The 19,702-nt window shown below is 37.3% G+C and overlaps 1 protein-coding gene across 1 annotated transcript in view; it reads left to right on the plus strand.

Annotated features, from left to right (window-relative positions):
• The window catches only part of NUBPL (NUBP iron-sulfur cluster assembly factor, mitochondrial), a 62,559-nt gene that overhangs the window by 35,485 nt on the left and 7,372 nt on the right, over positions 1 to 19,702 (plus strand). The window contains exons 7-9 of the mRNA XM_014052320.2: positions 5,870 to 5,963; positions 7,201 to 7,286; positions 18,864 to 18,984. Of these exons, the coding sequence (XP_013907795.2) occupies positions 5,870 to 5,963; positions 7,201 to 7,286; positions 18,864 to 18,984 (301 nt within the window). The remainder of the gene's footprint in view (positions 1 to 5,869; positions 5,964 to 7,200; positions 7,287 to 18,863; positions 18,985 to 19,702) is intronic.

Consider the following 19,702-nt stretch of genomic DNA (forward strand, 5'->3'; position numbering starts at 1 on the left):
TCATGGTCTCCAGAGTACCTTCATTTCAGGCATTTCAGATCAGTCCCATTAGGTGGATGGACCAAGAAATCAACTTCACAGGACTGCTAAAATTACTTTTACTGAGATTGATTGTAATAGCACAGTTTTGTAAGTCTGATTCTAACTGTATGACCTTCCTTTTTTTAGATTCCTGTTAAATAGGAAGGTTTCTCTTTGAGCTTCTTCCTAAAATTATCTGCCTATTGCTTACAATATGTGTTGCTTCTCATTGCTTTGGTAACACAACTTGCATATCTCCATCAAGATTATCTTTATTCTCTATATTAATAGCACAAAACAATGTAATCTATAGTTCTGCTATACTGACCTGTGTTCATACTTTCTTTATTGTATTGTTTATTTAAATACATTTGTAATGGAATGTGGTGAACACTCAACTGCTAACTTTGCTACTGTGGTCTGAGCAATATTAACAACTCTTTCCTGAATTTTAAGAATCCCAAACACAATTTCAAATGCTAGGTGATTTGAAATACCACTGCAACAAGTAGGGTGTGTCAAAATTTTCAACATTAAGGGTGTTCAAAGGTTGTGACATGCCTTGTGGATATTTTGCTTGTAATTTAAATGTGCTTGATAAATAACTACATAAATATCATAACTTTTAAACATTTTGTTTGTTTCATTTTACAGGTTCAGCTGTCTTTCTCTTATTAAATGCTATTTTGTCTGAGAGTGTTAATACTGTTGTCTTTGTTTCCTATGAGTGTGATAACTGATCTGTAATGGATTCTAAATGGTTTCTAAAAAGACTGGGAACACTCACTCATATGAGCAACCTAATTGGAACTGGCAGAGACTTGAACAAGAGACTTACAATCTTGAACAAGATCCAAGAGAACTGAGATCAAGCCAAAAGCATATCTCTTGGTAGAGGGAAGCTAGAAGTCAAAGAGACTTTCACTGTGAAATTTGATAAAATTGTTTGACAATGTCAAATTGTTCTAGGTGCCAAATTCAGATACCCTGCTGGCTACAAAAAAGAAGCTCACATTAACTGTACCTGGCCCGAGAAGATGAGATACCATTGAAGGAACTTGCTTTTGTTAAATAAAAGTCAGAGAGGCAAGATTGATTCTTTTGGATCACATCAGATTGGTTTGCCAGATGTGCCAGAGCATAAATGACTAGGCAAAAGGCAAAAGTGGCAAGATGATGAGAGACAAAGTCTTGCTAAATATAAGCAGAGAAGTATTCCAGACATTTCAATACTGACGAAGTAATAATCTCTTATGATGAAAATGAAGGACAGGTGGCTGATGATGAAGATGAGGAATGTGATGGAAGTTACAAAGAGGCCTTAGACCAAACACATGTGCCTTTTACTTTAAAAAAAGACAGAGTACAATATATTACAAATAACAAATGTTGCTATGCAGAGTATAAGATAGGATGTTGATCTATGTGCCATTGCTGCCATTACCACAACTGCCTTCATAGATGCTGGCTTGATCACTGGAGAAGACAAGGTACTTCTCCACAAGAAAGTCACGAGAGCCCAGGAAAAAAATATGAAGTCCCTAGATCAAGAACTTGATGAGCTCTGTAAGAAGGGCGAAATAGAATGCATCTTTTTCAATGGCCATATAGATACAACTAAAGTTATCCTGAAAGCAAACAATTCAGATCAGCAATTCCCCAGTACCATCGAAGAAGAACATTATTCTCTGTGCAGTGAGCTGGATGGATATCTTTATCATTTCACTCCAGAGAAAGGCTCAAAAATAGGAAAACCTGTTCAAGTGATTGCAGATAATCTGGTGTATTTCATGAAGAAGAAAGGCATTGACAAAAGACTGAAGGCCATTGAAGGAGATTCTTCAAATGTTAATACTGACTGTGATGGTGCTACCATGCACTGGGTAGATGTCAAGCTTGACTGGAAGTTGATCTGGTTGGTGTGTGCACTATATGGTCTGGTACGCCAGAAGAGGTAGTGAAAATCTGGCGTACCAGATAGGACCAGTAGTAATGGTGGCTTGGCTACGCCCCCGAACTTGTTCTCCCGTCAGAAGTTTCGTCAAAAGCTTTTTTTTAAAAGTTTTTTTCCCCTGCCGGTTGAGGCAAGGGAAAAAAAGCTTTAAAAAGTAAGAGAGAGAGAGAGAGGGACGGAGAGGGACGGAGGGAGAAAGGAGAGGGAAGGGAGAAAGAAAGAGAAAGAAAGAAAGAAAGAAGAAAGGAAACTTACTTTTTAGCCAGGAGATTCAGGAAAGGAGAAAAATAAATGCTGTCACTTTAAATCGGAACTGAGCATGCCTGACTGTGGAATTCTGGGAGTTGAAGTCCACAAGTCTTAAAGCTGTCCTGTTTTAAATTGAAAAGCTGCTCAGGTTTGCAAAGTGACATTCAGCAGTTATTTGGGAGGGGGGCGGATTGCTTCCCACAGAGAGAAGGGAGAAAGAATGAAGAAAGGAAGGAAGAAAGGAAGGAAAACAACAAAGCAATTTAGGGCTAGAAATCTACTCAGAGGTCATCTAGTCCAACCCCCTGCTGCAACAGGAAAACTTACATTGTCTGGATTATTTTGATGCCTCTACCAGAGAGGAAAATTGCCATAAAGGAGAAGGAGTTTACTAGGACAAGACTGCTTTGCAGAAGAAGGCAGAGATAGTCCCGGACTTATGACTACAATTGAGCCTAAAATTTTGGTTGCTAAGCAAGAGCATTGGTAAGTGAGCTTCACCACATTTTACTCAATCCACGACATCTCCTGGTGAGTGACATCAAGTTGGCCACGCTCACCCAGTCATATGACCACCAATCCATGCCCACAAAATAGGCCAAACCCACAGAATAGGTAGTAAGAGCCGAAGTGGTGCAGTGGTTAGGGTGCAGTACTGCAGGCCACTTCAGCTGATTGTTATCTGTAGTTCAGCGGTTCTAATCTCACCGGCTCAAGGTTAACTCAGCCTTCCATCCTTCCGAGGTGGGTGAAATGAGAACCCAGACTGTGGGAGCGATATGCTGACTCTGTAAACCGCTTAGAGAGGGCTGAGAGCCCTATGAAGCAGTATATAAGTCTAACTGCTATTGCTATTGCTATTGCTAGTAAAAAGGTTTGAAACCCACCCCTGGTGCACTCCACATGAATAAGTTACTTCTATAACACTTAATCACACAATTGGATGGGAACACCTTGTTTAATAAGAAATGGGAAAGTAAAATTGGCAACATGCTAGACACTACAACAGAACTTGACATTGATCCTTCATTCACCAAAGATTCAATTGGTGAGCCTCTCATTTTTTTGAGCAACAGTATTGTAAAGGACCTCTCTACTGATCAAGCTTATGGATATAGGATCACATAGGGAATAAGGACAGGAGGACTTCTCACAGACCTGTCTCTTCTGCAAATTGGCTCTGTAAACCATTCACGCTGGTTGACAACTGCAAATAGGCTTTGCTGAATATGGGTTTCAAAACATGGCTTTAAAGGCAACACTCTCCAAAACTTAAGAATGATAGTGGAATGTATTGTTGGTGTGTACTACCCTTGCTGGTTCAAAATCAAAGTAAAAGATTTCTAGATTGAATGCCCACATCATGTGTTGTTCCACTGCAGCAAGTCAGACTGCAAAAAAAGGCTGTAGTAGATGCTGTTTTGCCAACCATTCGCTGCTCAACATGATGCACTTTCAATGAAATGATAATCTAGACACTCTTGTGTTCAGATGACATTCAAGAGAGGAGAGCTGGTGTGCAAAAGATCATTGACTTCAGGGGTGCAGACAATGATGTGTGGGGAGATTTTTCTATATGTGCAAAAAATGCCTTTAAACAGCATCAGGGTATCCACTCTACTGGAGCTTATTGACTGGTCTGAAAATGAGCCACCTTTGATATGCAAATTGACTACAGTGGAAATAAAGAAATTCATTGACAAACCAATACAAGTACCACAGTGATCCTGTCATGCCCAATCAATGGAGAGATGTGTGAAACAGGTGACAGATGCAGCAAGCAGAGTGTATACGCATGAGAAATGTGAGGGTTATATCTGAGGCCAAGAAGCAAATTGGCAGCTGATGTCGAAGAACAAATCAAAACAAGACTTGATGAAATTCACTAACATTTTGTAACACAAATAATAATATTAGTTTATGATTATTTTTTGCTTAGTAAGATAAGATAAATGCAATTTTTTTTGTAGCACAAGGTATAATTTTGAGAAGATAAAGTTAACAGCATTTGGGTTACAAGTGACTTTTGTGGAGTATATGATCAGATGTGGATTTACCATACCAAGCTAAATGTTATGCAATTGCAAAAATAACAGCTGATTTCAATTCTTTTAGAATCCCTCACTGAAAAAAATTGCAAAAAATAATTTTTACCCCATTAAATGACACACCCTAGCAATAGTTTATTTAAACTATTTTGTGATGGTGGAAACAGCTGGTGAGTCACTAAGTTTCTTGATAGTCCTGATATTCAGGTTTTATGGTACTCTAGAATGACAAGATGGTTATTCCTGTGATTTAAGATATCAAGGATTATGTTTTCTAAATTGGCATTCCATTAGAGTATTATATGTATCTTAAATAAGACGTATTTTACTAGAGACAATGCATTTATACATCATGGTAATTCAGATTTTTTAAAATAAGAATGTCTCCCCAGGGACCAAGCAATATACAAACTAGTCTAATCTTTTCTGTCAGCAGGACTTCTACAATAACAGGCAAATATAGATCTGTCTGTACTTTGTTGCCTGCCAGCAAGCCAGCATTTGAGGCTTATTTTAACTTAGATACAACTGGCTGCTATTTTCTATTTTTGAGCACGTAAATTGAAAATCTGACTTGAATATTGATTAAAGTCAAGAGGTTTTGAAGTATCATCCATAACATTGCCCAGAGCCACTTGTCTGAGATGGCAGCTATGAATTTGAATAAATAAATAGAAACATGTTAACTGAATATTTCACCAAAAAAATTCTTAAATTGCCCTACTTTCATAATGCAAAAAAACACTAAAGAAAAAGTTTAAATCTAAATGACCCTGTCAAAGTTTTGACTGATGAATCCAACCAAAAGCAAGCAAGGCTATCTGCTCGGATTCCTCAAGCCATCCCTTCAACCGGGTCACCACTGTTTGGGTGCTGAAATCCACCTGTGCAGCAGCCGGGGTCTGTGGCTGTCCCAGGGTCTGTGGCTGTCCTGGCCTTGGCTAACTGCTCTCCTTTATGTTTTGTCCTGGACATCTTCTGGATCTTCACAGCTCTTCCAGAGGTGACTGGAGAGACTGCAAGAGCCAGGACTCCTTTGTAGATTTTAATTTTGGTAGACTTCGTTTAATGTCAAGGTTTTGACTAACAAACCCGACCAAGCAAGCACTGTTGAGATAATCCAATCTCTTTATGCAAAACTTTACTGAGTGCTTTCATGATGTACTCAATAAAGCTTTGCCTAAAGAGATTGGATTGTCACAACAGTGCTTGCTTGGTTGGGTTCGTCAATCGGAACCTTGATAGACCCACTGGAATTGAAAGAAATAGAGTGAATCAGCTGCCTCGGTTAACAGAAGCACTAAGATTACAAGGAAAGTTTCTTTATGCTCCCTATGTGGGTTTGTTACGCTCTGGTGATAGATTCAGTTTTATCATTGATCAGTGTGATTGATATCTAACTAGTAGTTCCTTTCTCTTTTTTCCTCCAGCACTATTACTCATTTCTATTTGGATCATTTTAATAATAATTTGTGATGTAGATTCCAAGAAATAGAATTTACTTATATGTTATCTCCAAAGATGTTAAAAACTACAGGGAGATTGACCTCGACTTTTAAGGTGATTTTTCCCCCTCCTTTATTTATACCTTTTCTAGGTTGACTGGCACCAACTGGATTATCTGGTAATTGACATGCCACCAGGAACAGGAGATATTCATCTGTCAATCTCACAGAATATTCCAGTTGCAGGTATCTTTGGTAGTTTTGCAATGTGGTGTAAGCAGTGCAACTGGGTGCATTTGAATTACATAGCTGGAGACAAAGATTTTATTTGGAACCTGCAAGGTTGCTCCCCTTTCATAAATGTTGCATTTGCTCACCATAATTTACGATTAAACACCACTGTATGACTTTGCAGATGAATCTATCACCTTATTTTTAAATAATTTTATTGTTTTTAAAAAAGATACAAAGTTAAAAGATAAACAAATGGAAATAGAAAATTAGAAAAAGAAGTGGCTTGCAAAGGATATAAGGCTGAAAATTTTTTGAGTTACATTTCTATGTCTATGTCTATGTCAATATCTCAAGTCATAGCTGCTCATTTTAAAGATTAAAATACTTTCATATTCATACTTCCAGTGTTTTGGGAAGACAGATTTGATTTTTGCTCTTCAGTGAGATTGTTCTATATTTGATTTCCCCCCCCCCCCTAAAATGTTTAGAATCACTGTAGGAAATAAAGTTTGGCAGGATAAAATGTTTTGCGGTAAAATATTTTTTAAATTCACAAAAAACACAAAAACAGAAGAAACAAATATTTTAAAATATATATTTGCAGACACACATATATAGAAATATTAAAATTCATCTATATTAATCTTTATGAATGACTTCAAAACACTAAATAGTTGAAATTATATATTTCTGTTTCCACTGCTGAACAATCTTTTGATTCTATGTTCATTTTCCCTCTCCAAAGTACCATATCATTGAGATATCTCAAAAATGTTGAATTAACACATGTGATCACTTTCAAAATAAGACAATATATTTAAGTGAAACATTGCTTTCATTGCACTTCAACAAAATAAATACAAAATAGCCATTTCTAAAATACTTTTTCTTATTAAAAATGATGCTATCTAAAAATCTGCTAAATTTTCTGGTTTTTTTTTTACATGTTTCTTCTTTTTTTATTAGCTAAATTTAAAAAATTAAATAAAGTCCCCCTTCCACAAAAACTGTTTTTGGAGTTGGGTGAATTTTTGCAGCAAATGTCATTTAGGGCGGAAGGAATCAGGGAAATTGGTGATAATTGGCTACTTTGATACATGTGAATGGAAACACTGTTTGTAAAGCATAACTATCATTAATCTTTAATTAGAGATCTATTTTCTGAGCCTATTAAAGATTCTTCTAGGAATTGAAGTACCTGAATGAAACAAAACAATATTGATTTTTCCTGGGGTTTCTTTCTTTTTAGGGGCTGTAATTGTATCCACTCCACAGGATATAGCTTTATTGGATGCACATAAAGGCACTGAGATGTTCAGAAAAGTGAATGTGCCAGTAAGTACATTTTATTTGACCCTGCTAGATTATGGATCTGTATTTAAATTAGAAATGGGTAACCTATTTCAGCAAGGCACATTTTTGAAATAATTTTTAAATTATACCTAATATCCTAGAAAACTCTTGATATATAAGCATTGGCATTGATATTATTTGATTGCCAATTAAGCTTAATTGATATTATTTAGCTTTGATTACATTGTACCCTAGTACTGTCCTTGCTATAGCCTTCCTTACTATGAAAGTAATGCTATTTGTTTTCTGTGTGTATGTATGTGTGTGTTGAGTAGTAAATTTCTAATCTTTTGCCTGAAAGTGTCCAGTCAATTCAGTCAAGTGCATTTCAGTTCAGTGATGCCTAAGATGCCATAATGTATAGTAGTTAATTCATATAGTCTTTCTGTCAGCGTTTGAAATATCATGCAGAATTAAATCAGAGTCCAAGGCAGAGCTATCCTTAAAATTCCAATTTAATAAGACAAACATGTTGGCATTATATTATGGAATCCCAATACTGAAAATGACATCAGAATTCCACCCAGTTAAAAGTTCATGATCTTGTCCCCACAATCACAATCCATCACATGGTCCAAGCTTCTTCTTCCACGCTGGCATCCACACCCAGCTGCTTCCGGTCATATGTCAAAGTACGGAGACAAAGGATGACCTTGGCTTCTAGTAAAGAATGAAAACAATACATTCCACAATCTTACTCCTGTCTATTCCTCCCTCCCATCAACTATACTAATGAAACAGCATAATGAAATAAGAGAAAGTGTGGCACGCCAAAATTCTAAAAGGAATATAATTGCAGGCCTGACACATTCACTGCTTTGGATTTTTCCCACATTTCTAATTCTTATATTCCAAAACTCCACTATAGTTTTTTCTTTGCAGTTTTGGATTTTCTTTTCTTGTATGGTAGCACAAGTAATTAGACTTCCCAAAGGCTTCAATATAACCACACCATAAGCATCAATACTACTCCCCAAAATCCTGAGCTCATCCTTAGTAGACTGTTGAGTACTAACCTACAGGAGGAGCCCATTATCCACACTATCAATCACTTTACATTGCTATCCACGTGGTTTCTTCAGTAAAGGAGTATTTTATCATTGCCTTCTTCTGCCACAGCATGACTTGATGGCCTTTGCAATTGTAACTAAAATGATCAGATACCTCTAGCATCTTCCTGTATCACTGTTGCCTGATATAGGTCCCTGCTTGTTTTAGCTCGGCCCTTAGAAATAATTTTCATGACTTGATTGATGCCTTCGATTATGTATTCTAGGCCTATTCTTCCCATGTTTTTTGCTCATTCCTCCCAAGAACATCTAAACATAATAAGATAGCCCAGCAAATCATGAGATAAATAATGGTTCTGTACTCAGCTTGTTTTTTGTATTAGAATCCCAGTGCCAAAGTATAGAAAACCTGCTTTTACATACATGAGTCTTAGGGGGAAAGGCCTCAGGCAGGTTATAGCTTTAGCAGACAGTGCAAACAAAAATGTAGCCAGAAATCGGCCAAGAGGTTTTTTTTTTTAATGTTGGTTTTTTTGCATTGTCACATAAAAGTTCTATTAAACTGCTTATTCTTTGGAAGTCAGATCTGGGAATAAAGAATTATTAAAAGTGAAGCCAATTCAGGCGAAGGAAAAGGAAACAAAGGAATTGTTTGTCTCAGGACTTCAGGACTGAATTCTTAGTTCCTTATAATGATTACCCGGCTTACACAGAGAAGAAGGCAAAAACACTGACAACTTTGTAGCCCAACAGCCAGGCTGGTAGTGAGCCAGCAGCAGCTGCTCAAATAGCAGAGCCAGGCTGAGTGGGGCACAGTGGCTTATTAATCACACTTGGCAAGGGAGGGAATTAGGTGGGCTAATGACTGAGTGACCACCTCATATATTGTTCCTGGTGGCCTTCTTTGCATTGGTACTAAATCTGTGCTACAGGTCATCAGTTGGGCGCCAGTGTATACATGCAGAGTTTAAGAGAGTATAGTCTGGTAATGTTTCTTTAAATCTCTCTTCTGTTTCAGTCTTTATATTTATTTCCCTAACATTGCTCATTCTGAGCAATGTTTGTGTATTTCCTGCATCAACTACATAGCCCCACAAGATACCTATGGTCCACAGTGTGAGAGCCAGTGATCTTCAAAGGAGTCCGATATCTTATCCTAACTTGTTGACAATTTTCTGTAATATCAGTATACTGAATCTGCAAATCACTCCATATGCTATATACTATCAAAAAAAACCCACTGTAGTTTGGTAACAAAATGTTTGAATATTAATTGGTGAATTTTTAACAGTTCATCAAAATGTCATCTAACTACAGCCATATTTAGAATGGAAGCAATTGCAATTCTATTAATGTTTTGTCCTCCTTTAATATTCCTGCTGTTGTCATACCAGTTTGTCTCATCACATCAGATGTTCACAGCTTTGCAAATAGTCATTTACCATACTAATTAAATGTTTTGCTACATCACATGCCGGTAGAAATTTTGCTGGGCAATGTGCTTTTTACAGCCTGTTTTTGTAAGAAGACTCCCATGTTCCATGTCAATCTAGACTTTGAGGCATTGTAAACTACTTGGCTGGACTTCCACCATAAGGGAATAGCCATTGGCCAGTCTGTTTGCTTTTCATACCAAAGGTCCATGTTCATTCTATGGCATCTCAAGGAAGAATGAGGAGAGATTTTAGCCTAAAACCAATCACAAAGGAAATACGTTTGTTCCAAATTGTAGACCTCTAAGTCTCTTTTGTCCATAATTTTTATACCTTATGGTATATTGAAGCCACAGAGAATATCTGTGCATTTATGAGTAAGATCATTTTTCCAGTGCACAACTATTTTGATAATACTAATCTCACATAGAGATGTTGGCCACTTAAAAAAAACCAAACAGATATTCTGGTTTGTTCCAAGTCTATGGAATAAATGTTGCTGAATATTATAAAATAGCAAATAAATAAAATAGTTTGACAAATTAATTGTGAATATGCTATTTATCAAAATGTAGTCTTTAGAATCCTAAATGCATTGAAGTAAAAATTAGGCTAAAATTCATATGTGCATCAGTATGTCAAGAAATTTATGTTTCTTTGGAATTAGTATTGAGAATATTAAGCAAATGAGGATTTAAACATTAAGTTTGAATGCCATTTTAAAGTTGGAATTAAAAGAACATCCTTAGGGACTCAAGTTATCACTCCAATAGTAAGGTAGCGTGCAAACTAAAAGCTATCTTCAGAACTAGTGCTTTCCGTCTTTACGCTTAATAAATAAAAATTTGGCTTGCCTGCTGAAAAATACCGACGATAAAAGAAAAAAGTAGAAAGGGTCTTTCAGTATTAAATATTCTTAATGATCAGTTTACGCCTGGAAATATAATGCTCCAGATGTCATACCGAAAATAAAACTATATTAGAGTTGTTGGAAATTTGAATTGACAGCACAAGATAGTATGCTAGATTGGAATGTGACCCAGAATATGATGGGTTTTTTACTCATACAGAGAAGAAAAAGTGGGAACAGTTTTATTCCCAATTCTATTAAACAGTTTTCATATTACTATATGAAGTATATCAATCAATATAGCAGTAGACTTATATACCGCTTCATAGGGCTTTCAGCCCTCTCTAAGCGGTTTACAGAGAGTCAGCATATTGCCCCCAACAATCTGGGTCCTCATTTTACCCACCTCGGAAGGATGGAAGGCTGAGTCAACCCTGAGCCGGTGAGATTTGAACCGCTGAACTGCTGATCTTAGCAGTAGCCTGCAGTGCTGCATTTAACCACTGTGCCACCTCGGCTCTTGTATATCAGGAAAAATGGCAATAATTATATCCAGAAAAGTGAGTGATGTAAAAATCTAAGACAAATAAAAAAGGAAAATGTGCACTAAAATAATCTTCAGAGAGAAATGAAAATAATATTTTTTAATGAAATGTATAAACTGCTTCAGCCTCAAGAACTCATGTAATGTTATTGCTTGTTGATTTTGTATTTTAGGGTTTAATTTTTATTGTTACATAGCTGTAATTATATCATGGATGTTTTATTCTTATGATGGTAACCCTCCAAGAGATTCTTAATTGTGGCAGGCAAATACAAATAAACCAACTGAATACATAAATATAGTCCAGGCGATAAACACTGGCAATATATTTAGTGCAAAATACAGTAAGATGTTGATTCTTGGCTTGGTGCCTGGGGCCATAATGTGTCCCCTGACATATTTTTGGTACTCAACTTTTTTTCCTTTAAAAAAATGGGGGAGGGGAGAAGTCTCCTCGATACAAATTAAAACAAAATCAGGCAAAACGTATAATAAGGGCTCTGTGCCCTCAGTCACCCTCAAGACATTTTTAGCAAATAAAATGGTGGAAGATAGGAGCTCAGAACTTGCCTTCTGGTGAATGAGTATTTGTAATTGGCAGCACCTGCTAAGGCAACCATTTTGTGAATATGCCCATTCATAACATGCTTTCAATATAAATATGCTAATAATAATAATCTGATGGGTATACAGGATTAAACTAACAGCTACAAACATTGACCTGTAGTGCCAGCAGTCATGCCTAATGTGCCCACTAGCCCAAGGAGCTTGGGGAATCTTGTCTTAAAGTTTAGGATATTTAGACGGATTAATGTGTAAGTAGGCTTAATATGAATAAAATCAGGCAGAGCTGCAAACCAATTCAGTATCAATGAAATGATAAATTACACACACACACACACACAAACCTTAAATAGCATATGTTCTATTTTATAATATTCCATAAGCAGAATGCTAAGATTCCCAGTTTAAATAGTTCTCACAGTCTAAAATAGACAGTTGAGAAGATAGCAGAAGGAGGAGCAGTTTTTTTCCTGGCTTTAGGTTTTTGGAAAGATAATGCTAACCTACCCTGGTGTTGTTGAAACCTAAGCTTGATTACAGATAAAAATAGATTTTTTTTCTTGCATGTAGCTTTCATCAGAAATAAGAAACAGAAGAGGTGATAATTTCTGTTGGCAGAGCTACTGGTATTTCTGAAGTTTAAAAAATGAAAATAAAAGAAGATACCATCATCACTGAATCCAGAAACTGCTTAATAAAAATACGTTAAAAGGCTGTTTATCTTTTCCAGTTCTGCACAGAATTACTCAGAGTATCTGGTATCTGGGACAGAATGTCCCTGAGAACAAAACAGAAGCCTCATTATGAAATAGCTAAGACTAAAAGTTAATGGGACCTCTCTAAAAGTTATGTTGCAAGTCAGTTACAAAGATTTGCACTGTCCTGGCTTTAATGCAAAAATGCAAGCCTTGTGCTGGACATGACAGATGTATCCTGTCTACTGTTTTTGCCAATTAGGTACTCTTTAGGAATGAAGGACCTGAATAGTAGTGATACCTGTATTCTTTATTTGTGTTCTTCAGTAGCTGGTATTGACAAGCATAGTTTAATATTAATATGAAACTGTTAATTAATATTACTGGATGTTCTCTAATCCCTATTTATATTGGTAAGTACTATTGGCATCCTATAGTAGTAGGTCCTACGATTAACAGATTTTTATAAATTCTTAATCTTTCACCATTCAACCAAGGGTTTTTCCCCCATGTAAGAGCTGCATGTTCATTCAACATTTATCAATTTATAAATGTTGATAAATTTATACATTTATCAATGTATAAATGGATTGAAGAGTCCATTTGACAGCTCTTCACCATCCTTTTTCCTTTTAAATACGCTTAATAATGTCTTCTAAGCAAATTTGTCCACCTCATTCCTATCTTCCGCTTGATAATTGTGCTTTTCCTATAAACAATTAATGTATTTTTAAAAGGACTTTGAAAGCATAAACAATAACTGTGAAATGAATTCACCAACAAGACTTTGGGCATAGCTTTAATTGATCAAGTGCAGTTGTCTGATAATCTTAAAATGCAATTACTTATAAATAATAATCATTCATCTGATGAATAATTAAATTTCATTACCAGATCTCCTAACCAGCTCCCGATCTCTCCACACAACTACTGTAAATCTTTTATTTCTATTTTTTTGTCTCTGCTAAAACTTACCTGAAACTCAAATAATTTTTGGCAAGGTGGTGATGGCAGTGGTGGAGCTTTGTGGAGCAGTAGATTTTGTCATTATTTTCTTTTCACCAATATGCAATCATTTCACTGATGATTGCTGGCAAGGTGGATGGCTATTTACAAATAGCCTTTTCTCATAAATTAAAGCGCCATGGAAGGAGTGCTATTAGCAGTTAATGTTATTTCCTGTTATGGGAAATGGACAGTAAAAGGAATTGATTAACCTGGGACACACAGGTTCAGAGTGGGGGTATGGCTGACTATTTTTCCTTGATTTCCCCCCCTTTTGAACAGCCCAATATTCTCAATATTTCAATCTGTTGGATATGAAGGCAACCACTATTTGGCTTCAAATGCTTTAGAACAGGGCTGTCCACCCTAGGCAATTTTAAGACTTGTGGACTTCAAGTCCCAGAATTCCTCAGCCAACACATGCTAGCTGGGGAATTTGGGGAGTTGAAATAGATCTTAAGGTTACCAAAGATGGATACCCCTGTTTTATAAAGTTAGAGGAATGAAAATGTTAGCTGTAAAGAAATGCCTTAAAATGGTATGAATCATTCACATAAAAGGTTTCTTGCAACTTATTAAATGATAACTATTTTGTTACTTAAAGTGCAGCTTGTCTTGCCGCTTTCTCCTAAAAGTTATGTGAATGTGATAATAAGCATTGATCTCTAAATACGGAATCCCTTTGCAAAAGTTGAATATTCACCAAGTTTTGACAAGAGTCCTATGAGCTAAAGTCTGTTTCTGAAATCTTTGTATTTCCATTAATATGGAAACATGCTGTTCAACCTAAGATAGCATGGAGGTCACAAAACTCAACCTGTAATTTGAACGAGAAATCTGTCACCATAACGATTCTTCTGGTAACGTAAACCAAAACTATTTATGACAATGATATTTGAAAAGCTAATTACAGAAGTTTTTCAAATAATGACTGATGTAAATAGCATTCTTAAAGAACAAATAAACCAAGAAAGGTGTGTGTTGGGGAGATAGATATGCATGGGATAGGATCAAGAAATCCCTCTAGAGATCCCTCTAGAGCAGGAGTATGCAACCTTGGCAACTTTAAGACTTGTAGACTTCAACTCCCAGAATTCTGGGAGTTGAAATCCACAAGTCTTAAAGTTGCCAAGTTTGGACACCCCTGCTTTAAAGTGTCTAGGGTATTCAAGTCTGATCCCAAAACCAGATGGAAGTGTGTATGGAAAAGTTTCCTTGCTGTATATATGACCAATGGAGTCTTACATAGCATTGTTTGCAGCCAGGGATATGTTTGACTGTTTTCATTGCTGTCTATTGCCCTGAACGTGAAAACCTGTTTTAAACAGGAAAGTGACTTGCCTCTGCCTAGGTGTATAGGTGCAATGTCAACTGTTTAAAACACCTCTACTTATGTGTGAATTATTGCTGCCCCCCCTCCAGTCATACAGATGGCTGTTTACTGCTGCAAGTTGACTCAGATTTTGCATGATAATTATATCTGTTGTCTGTATTTTGATTCCCAGCAGAAATGTTTAAGTATTGGAATCCAAAGTAAAAATGCATCAGTGGTACTTATGGTGTGTGTGTGTGTGTGTGCGTGCGTGCGTCTGAGAGAGAGATTACATTGATTTTATTGCCTTATGCTAGGTGGAACCGTATTGGTTATTGGCAAACTAAGCACTGAAATGACTTCCTTCTCCTAAAGTTACTGCAGAAATAGGGGGAAAACATATTGAAGATGTAAATTATTGTCTCAACTTGTCAACCTGACAGTTCTTTAGCAATGGTACTTCTCCCAACCTGCTGCAGTGGGGAAAATCCCACATTTTCACCACTGCTGTTTGTGTTCTGCAAGTTATGCATTTAAACATGTATTTTTATTATTTATCAATCTGTACTTATAGGTAGTCTTTGACTTCTAATCATTCGTTTAGTGACTGTTCAAAGGTACAAAGACACTAAAAAAGATGACAGGACTGTTTTTCACAATTGCAATGGTTGTAGCATCCCTGTGTTCACGTGATCAGAATTTAGACACTTGGCAATATTTATGACAGTTGTAGTTTCCGGGGGGTCATGTGATCATCTTTTGCGACCCTCTGACAGGAAAATCAATGGGAAAACCAGATTCAACTTAACAACCATGTTGTTAAGTTAACTGCAGTGATTCATGTAATAACTTTGGCAAGAAAAATAGTAAAATGGGGCAAAACTCACTTAACAATTGTCTCGCTTAGCAACAGAAATGTTGAGCTCAATTGTGGTGGTAAGTAAAGGACCACCTATATTAGTGATGGCTAACCTTTTTTGGATCATGTACCAAAAGCAGGGGAAGCACAGGGGGGTCATGCATGGGCGTGCCCACATCCATAATGCCAGTGTTCATGCGTGCACGACCAGTGAATCCCCCCCACTTTTGGCGTGCTTTTTTCGTCCTCCCCAGGCTCCAGAGGCTTTCTAGGAGCCTGGGGAGGGCAAAAACAGCCTCCCCCACCCCCCTGGATGCCCACCGGAGGCTTCAGCAGCTTTCCCGAAGCCCCTGTAGGGGGGAAAACGGCACTATGGGCAATCCGGAAGTTCGGGAACGGTGACTTCTGGTTTCCCCGTAGGCCATTTTTCGCCCTCCAGAGGCTTTGGGATGCTTCACTGAAGGCTCCGGAGGGCAACAAACGCCCCTACATACAAACTGGAAGTCACGTCCGGGTTGCCCATAGGGCCATTTTTTCGTCCTCTGGAAGCTCCAGAGAAGCCTCCTGAAGGCTCCAGAGGGAGAAAAACGTCTCTACGAACAAATCAGAAGTCATCATTTCCAAACTTCTGGGTTTCTCGTAGGGTCGTTTTTCAACCTCCGGAGCCTTCAGGGGGCTTGACTGAAGGTGCTGGAGTGCGAAAAATGGCCCTACGGGCAACCTGGAAGTGACTTCAGGTTTGTCTGTAGCGCCCTTTTTCTCGCTCTGGAGGCTTTTTTCTTGCTCTGGAGGCTTCAGGGCCCAAAGTGCAAACCGGAAGCCCAATCCTGAACTTCCAGTTTGTGCGTTGGGTGGTTTGCCAGTCCTTGCAAGTACCAGTTCGGCGAATCAGATATAAAATTAACATCCAGTTCACCCGAACTGGCTGAGTCTCACCCCTGGTTGGGATCCTAACCCATTAAAAATTTCAATTTGCAATTCTAGCCACTAACCCTGATACACTGAGGTGAATATTCCTTCTTTATTATAGATGGACAAATTATTGCCAAAGAAAGGATAGCCTCTATAAGGCTTGACACTGAATGTAGAACAAAAATAGTACTTCCTGCTAATGATTCTGGGCAGTTTTATCAGTATACCAGAAGTACAACACATTTTTTTCTCCAATCATGCACATGCTGCTGGAATTTCTAATATGCAAGCTGGAATTTCTAATATAAAGTGTGCCTGGCAAGCCAGCATACGGCTGCATTTCTTTCTAGGAATTACAGGCAGTCCTTGCTTACCAACCAGTCATTCAGCAACTGTTTAAATTTGCTCTATGCTGAATGAATGGTGCTTACAATTTGAAGTTCTGGCCTTGCACCACCCCTGTGACCACGTGATTGCAATTTGGGCATTTAGCAACCAGCTCACACTGACAATTGTAATGCCTCATCATCCCTATTTGTGACTTTCCCTACCAGTTTCTCCCAAGCTCAGTCAATGGGGAAGCTGTCACAAATGGTTCTGTAAAGTCTCCAGCTTCCCTTCCTTCACCTGGCATGGTATCCTGATTCCCTTGACTTTTATTTGCTCTCACACCAGGGGTAGGTTCCGGCTTCTGGTACTGCCTGTTAGCTCAGGGATGCACTTCAGGCGTCCGTGCTTGATGCATGCTATGCGTGCATGCATAGTGAAAAAATTGTTTATGTACAAAAGCAAAAAATAAGATGGCACCGCCAATAGAATCGGTTTGAGGGTGGTCATGGCCGGCCGAGTTACTACCTACTCAGCCGAACTGGTCAGAACCGGTAGGAACCCAGCTCTGTCTCACACACAGCATGGCATTCTGTCCCCCCCAGCCTCTATTTGGTCATGCGTTGTCTACTCCCATCCTATGGCATTCCTATGCTCCTTACCTGGGGACTCCTGATGCTTTCTGGTTAATGAACCATATTCCCAAGGTTACAGTGGTAACTGGGACAGCTGGGATTGTTACTAAGTGATGTAGACACATGATGTCATGCTTTATGACCACATGCCTAGCAAGTACAAACCTACTCCCAATTGCTATCATAATCCGAGGACTACCCATATATGCAGTATAGTGATACATACTCAGAGCTCATGTACTGCAGAACAGTTGTGTATAATAGACAATATTGGGGAAGGTTTCCTTGGACTGACTTCAAAACCTTTTCCTGTTTTTTATTTTATGTAGCAGGGATGAACACCTAATGAATGACTTCTGCTTTCCCAACATAATATATATAATAATTGTTCTTCATCATACATACATAGATACATGTCAAATTTCTTGTAGTCTATTAGTCCATTGTTCTCTGTACTCGAATAAGAGGTCTAATAGTGCAAATACACTTGTGTTTGTTGTAGGTGCTTTACTATAATCTAGAAAAGTAGTAAATTAGGAGAATGTAATATTTTAGGTGAATAGATTTAATATAAAGATTGAGTGCTGTTTTAACTTTTCCTCCCAAAAATTTGGCAAAGAATAAACATTTTAGTCACCATTATCAGATAGGTTAGCTAGATTGCATATAACAGATGTGTGTTAATCCATTTACCATTTGAAACGCTATATCTAAGTACTGTCAATAACATGTCATTTTTATAGCTTAAATAATTAAGTTAATTGCTCTTCAAATGTGCTTTTGATTTGTAGAGAGAATAGAAAAGGCTGAGCTACCCTCCCTTCAGAGTATCAGTGAATACACATTTTGAAGAACAGAAATAATGTTGCTCATGTTTTCTTTTTCTTTTTGATTACTTTAGGGGATTATTGACTGGTGCAGAATCCAGACTAATTTAATGAGCAATCAAATCAATAGATTTTGGCAGCACCTATATACAACAGTCTTAAAGATAGAAATTTGGGAATATATCCCATTGTACCGACCAGGGCTTACTTCTAAATACATGTCCATCTGATTAACTATTGCTTAAGGTCAGCCCATAAAAGACATTTCAATGATAGCTCACTTGCTGTCATTTGTTTTATAGTGTTCTGGACTTAAAATTACTGATTTTTTCCCCTTCCTGCTTACATGGATTTTAATTTATAAACAAGGTGTTATCAGAACTCTTAACTCTCCAAAGGAAATTGACATTTCTCTAGAACTGTTGATCAGGGAATTCTGATGAATGAAAAATACTTTTTTTCTGACTTGGATATATATTTTTTATTTTGATAAAATTGGTTAAGTAGATGAAACTGATCTTTTAACTTACTGTTTCTATAATATTAAATCTGTTTATGATTTGTTTTTGTTTGAACAATTTGCCAGGTATTGGGTCTTATACAGAACATGAGCGTTTTTCAATGTCCAAATTGCAAACATGAAACACATATTTTTGGAGCTGATGGAGTGAAGAAATTAGCCAAGAATATTGGTATAGATGTTTTAGGTAAGAATATGTTGTTTAAAATAAAACTTATATTAGCCAAAACAGGATGCAATACAATTTTTCATTAGTACGTATGTGTTGATTTTAATGAAACTAAATATGAATCGTAGAAACCTGGATTGTGTTGCTGCATTGTATTTATTGCTGCTACTCTTATATATGGAATATTCATATCTATTATGACTATAAACAGTGAATGAATGAGTGGTTATTAATTACCCATAATAACATTGGGTCGTTCAGATTGGAACTTAGAAGCTGGTAAAATAAAGACATAAAATACGTTTAGAGAAATATTCAGGCTGACAGATTTGGTAGACACCAAAACTATGTTTGGTGAGTTAAGCTGTCTTCTGGAAGAGTACCGAGGATTCCTGTCTGAAAGCTAGTTTGTGTTTTACTGCCAGCATAAAACATCTCCCATATTAGAGGAAGTTTCTTATTTATTTTACAAACAAGTATCCATGTATATCTGAAAGCAAACAATAATGAGGACTGACTTGTGCAAAGTGTACAACCAGGAGATTCTGCTGTAAGATTTATAGCATAGATCTATACAGCAGCTGTCCCCACTCCCCATTTTGGGGGGCCAGGGACTAGATATGTGGATGCATTTTTTTCTATGGAAGTGTTTTTCTACCTGGGGTGTGTATGTCGCATGTTGCCTGAATCCTGTGTGTGCTGCTGCTGATGTTATCTAGTTTGGATAAGGAAAACA

This window comes from Thamnophis sirtalis, unplaced genomic scaffold (assembly GCF_051295495.1).
Source record: "Thamnophis sirtalis isolate CommonGarterSnake01/CBP01778 unplaced genomic scaffold, rThaSir2_p1.2 scaffold_1, whole genome shotgun sequence".
NCBI lineage: Eukaryota > Metazoa > Chordata > Lepidosauria > Squamata > Natricidae > Thamnophis > Thamnophis sirtalis.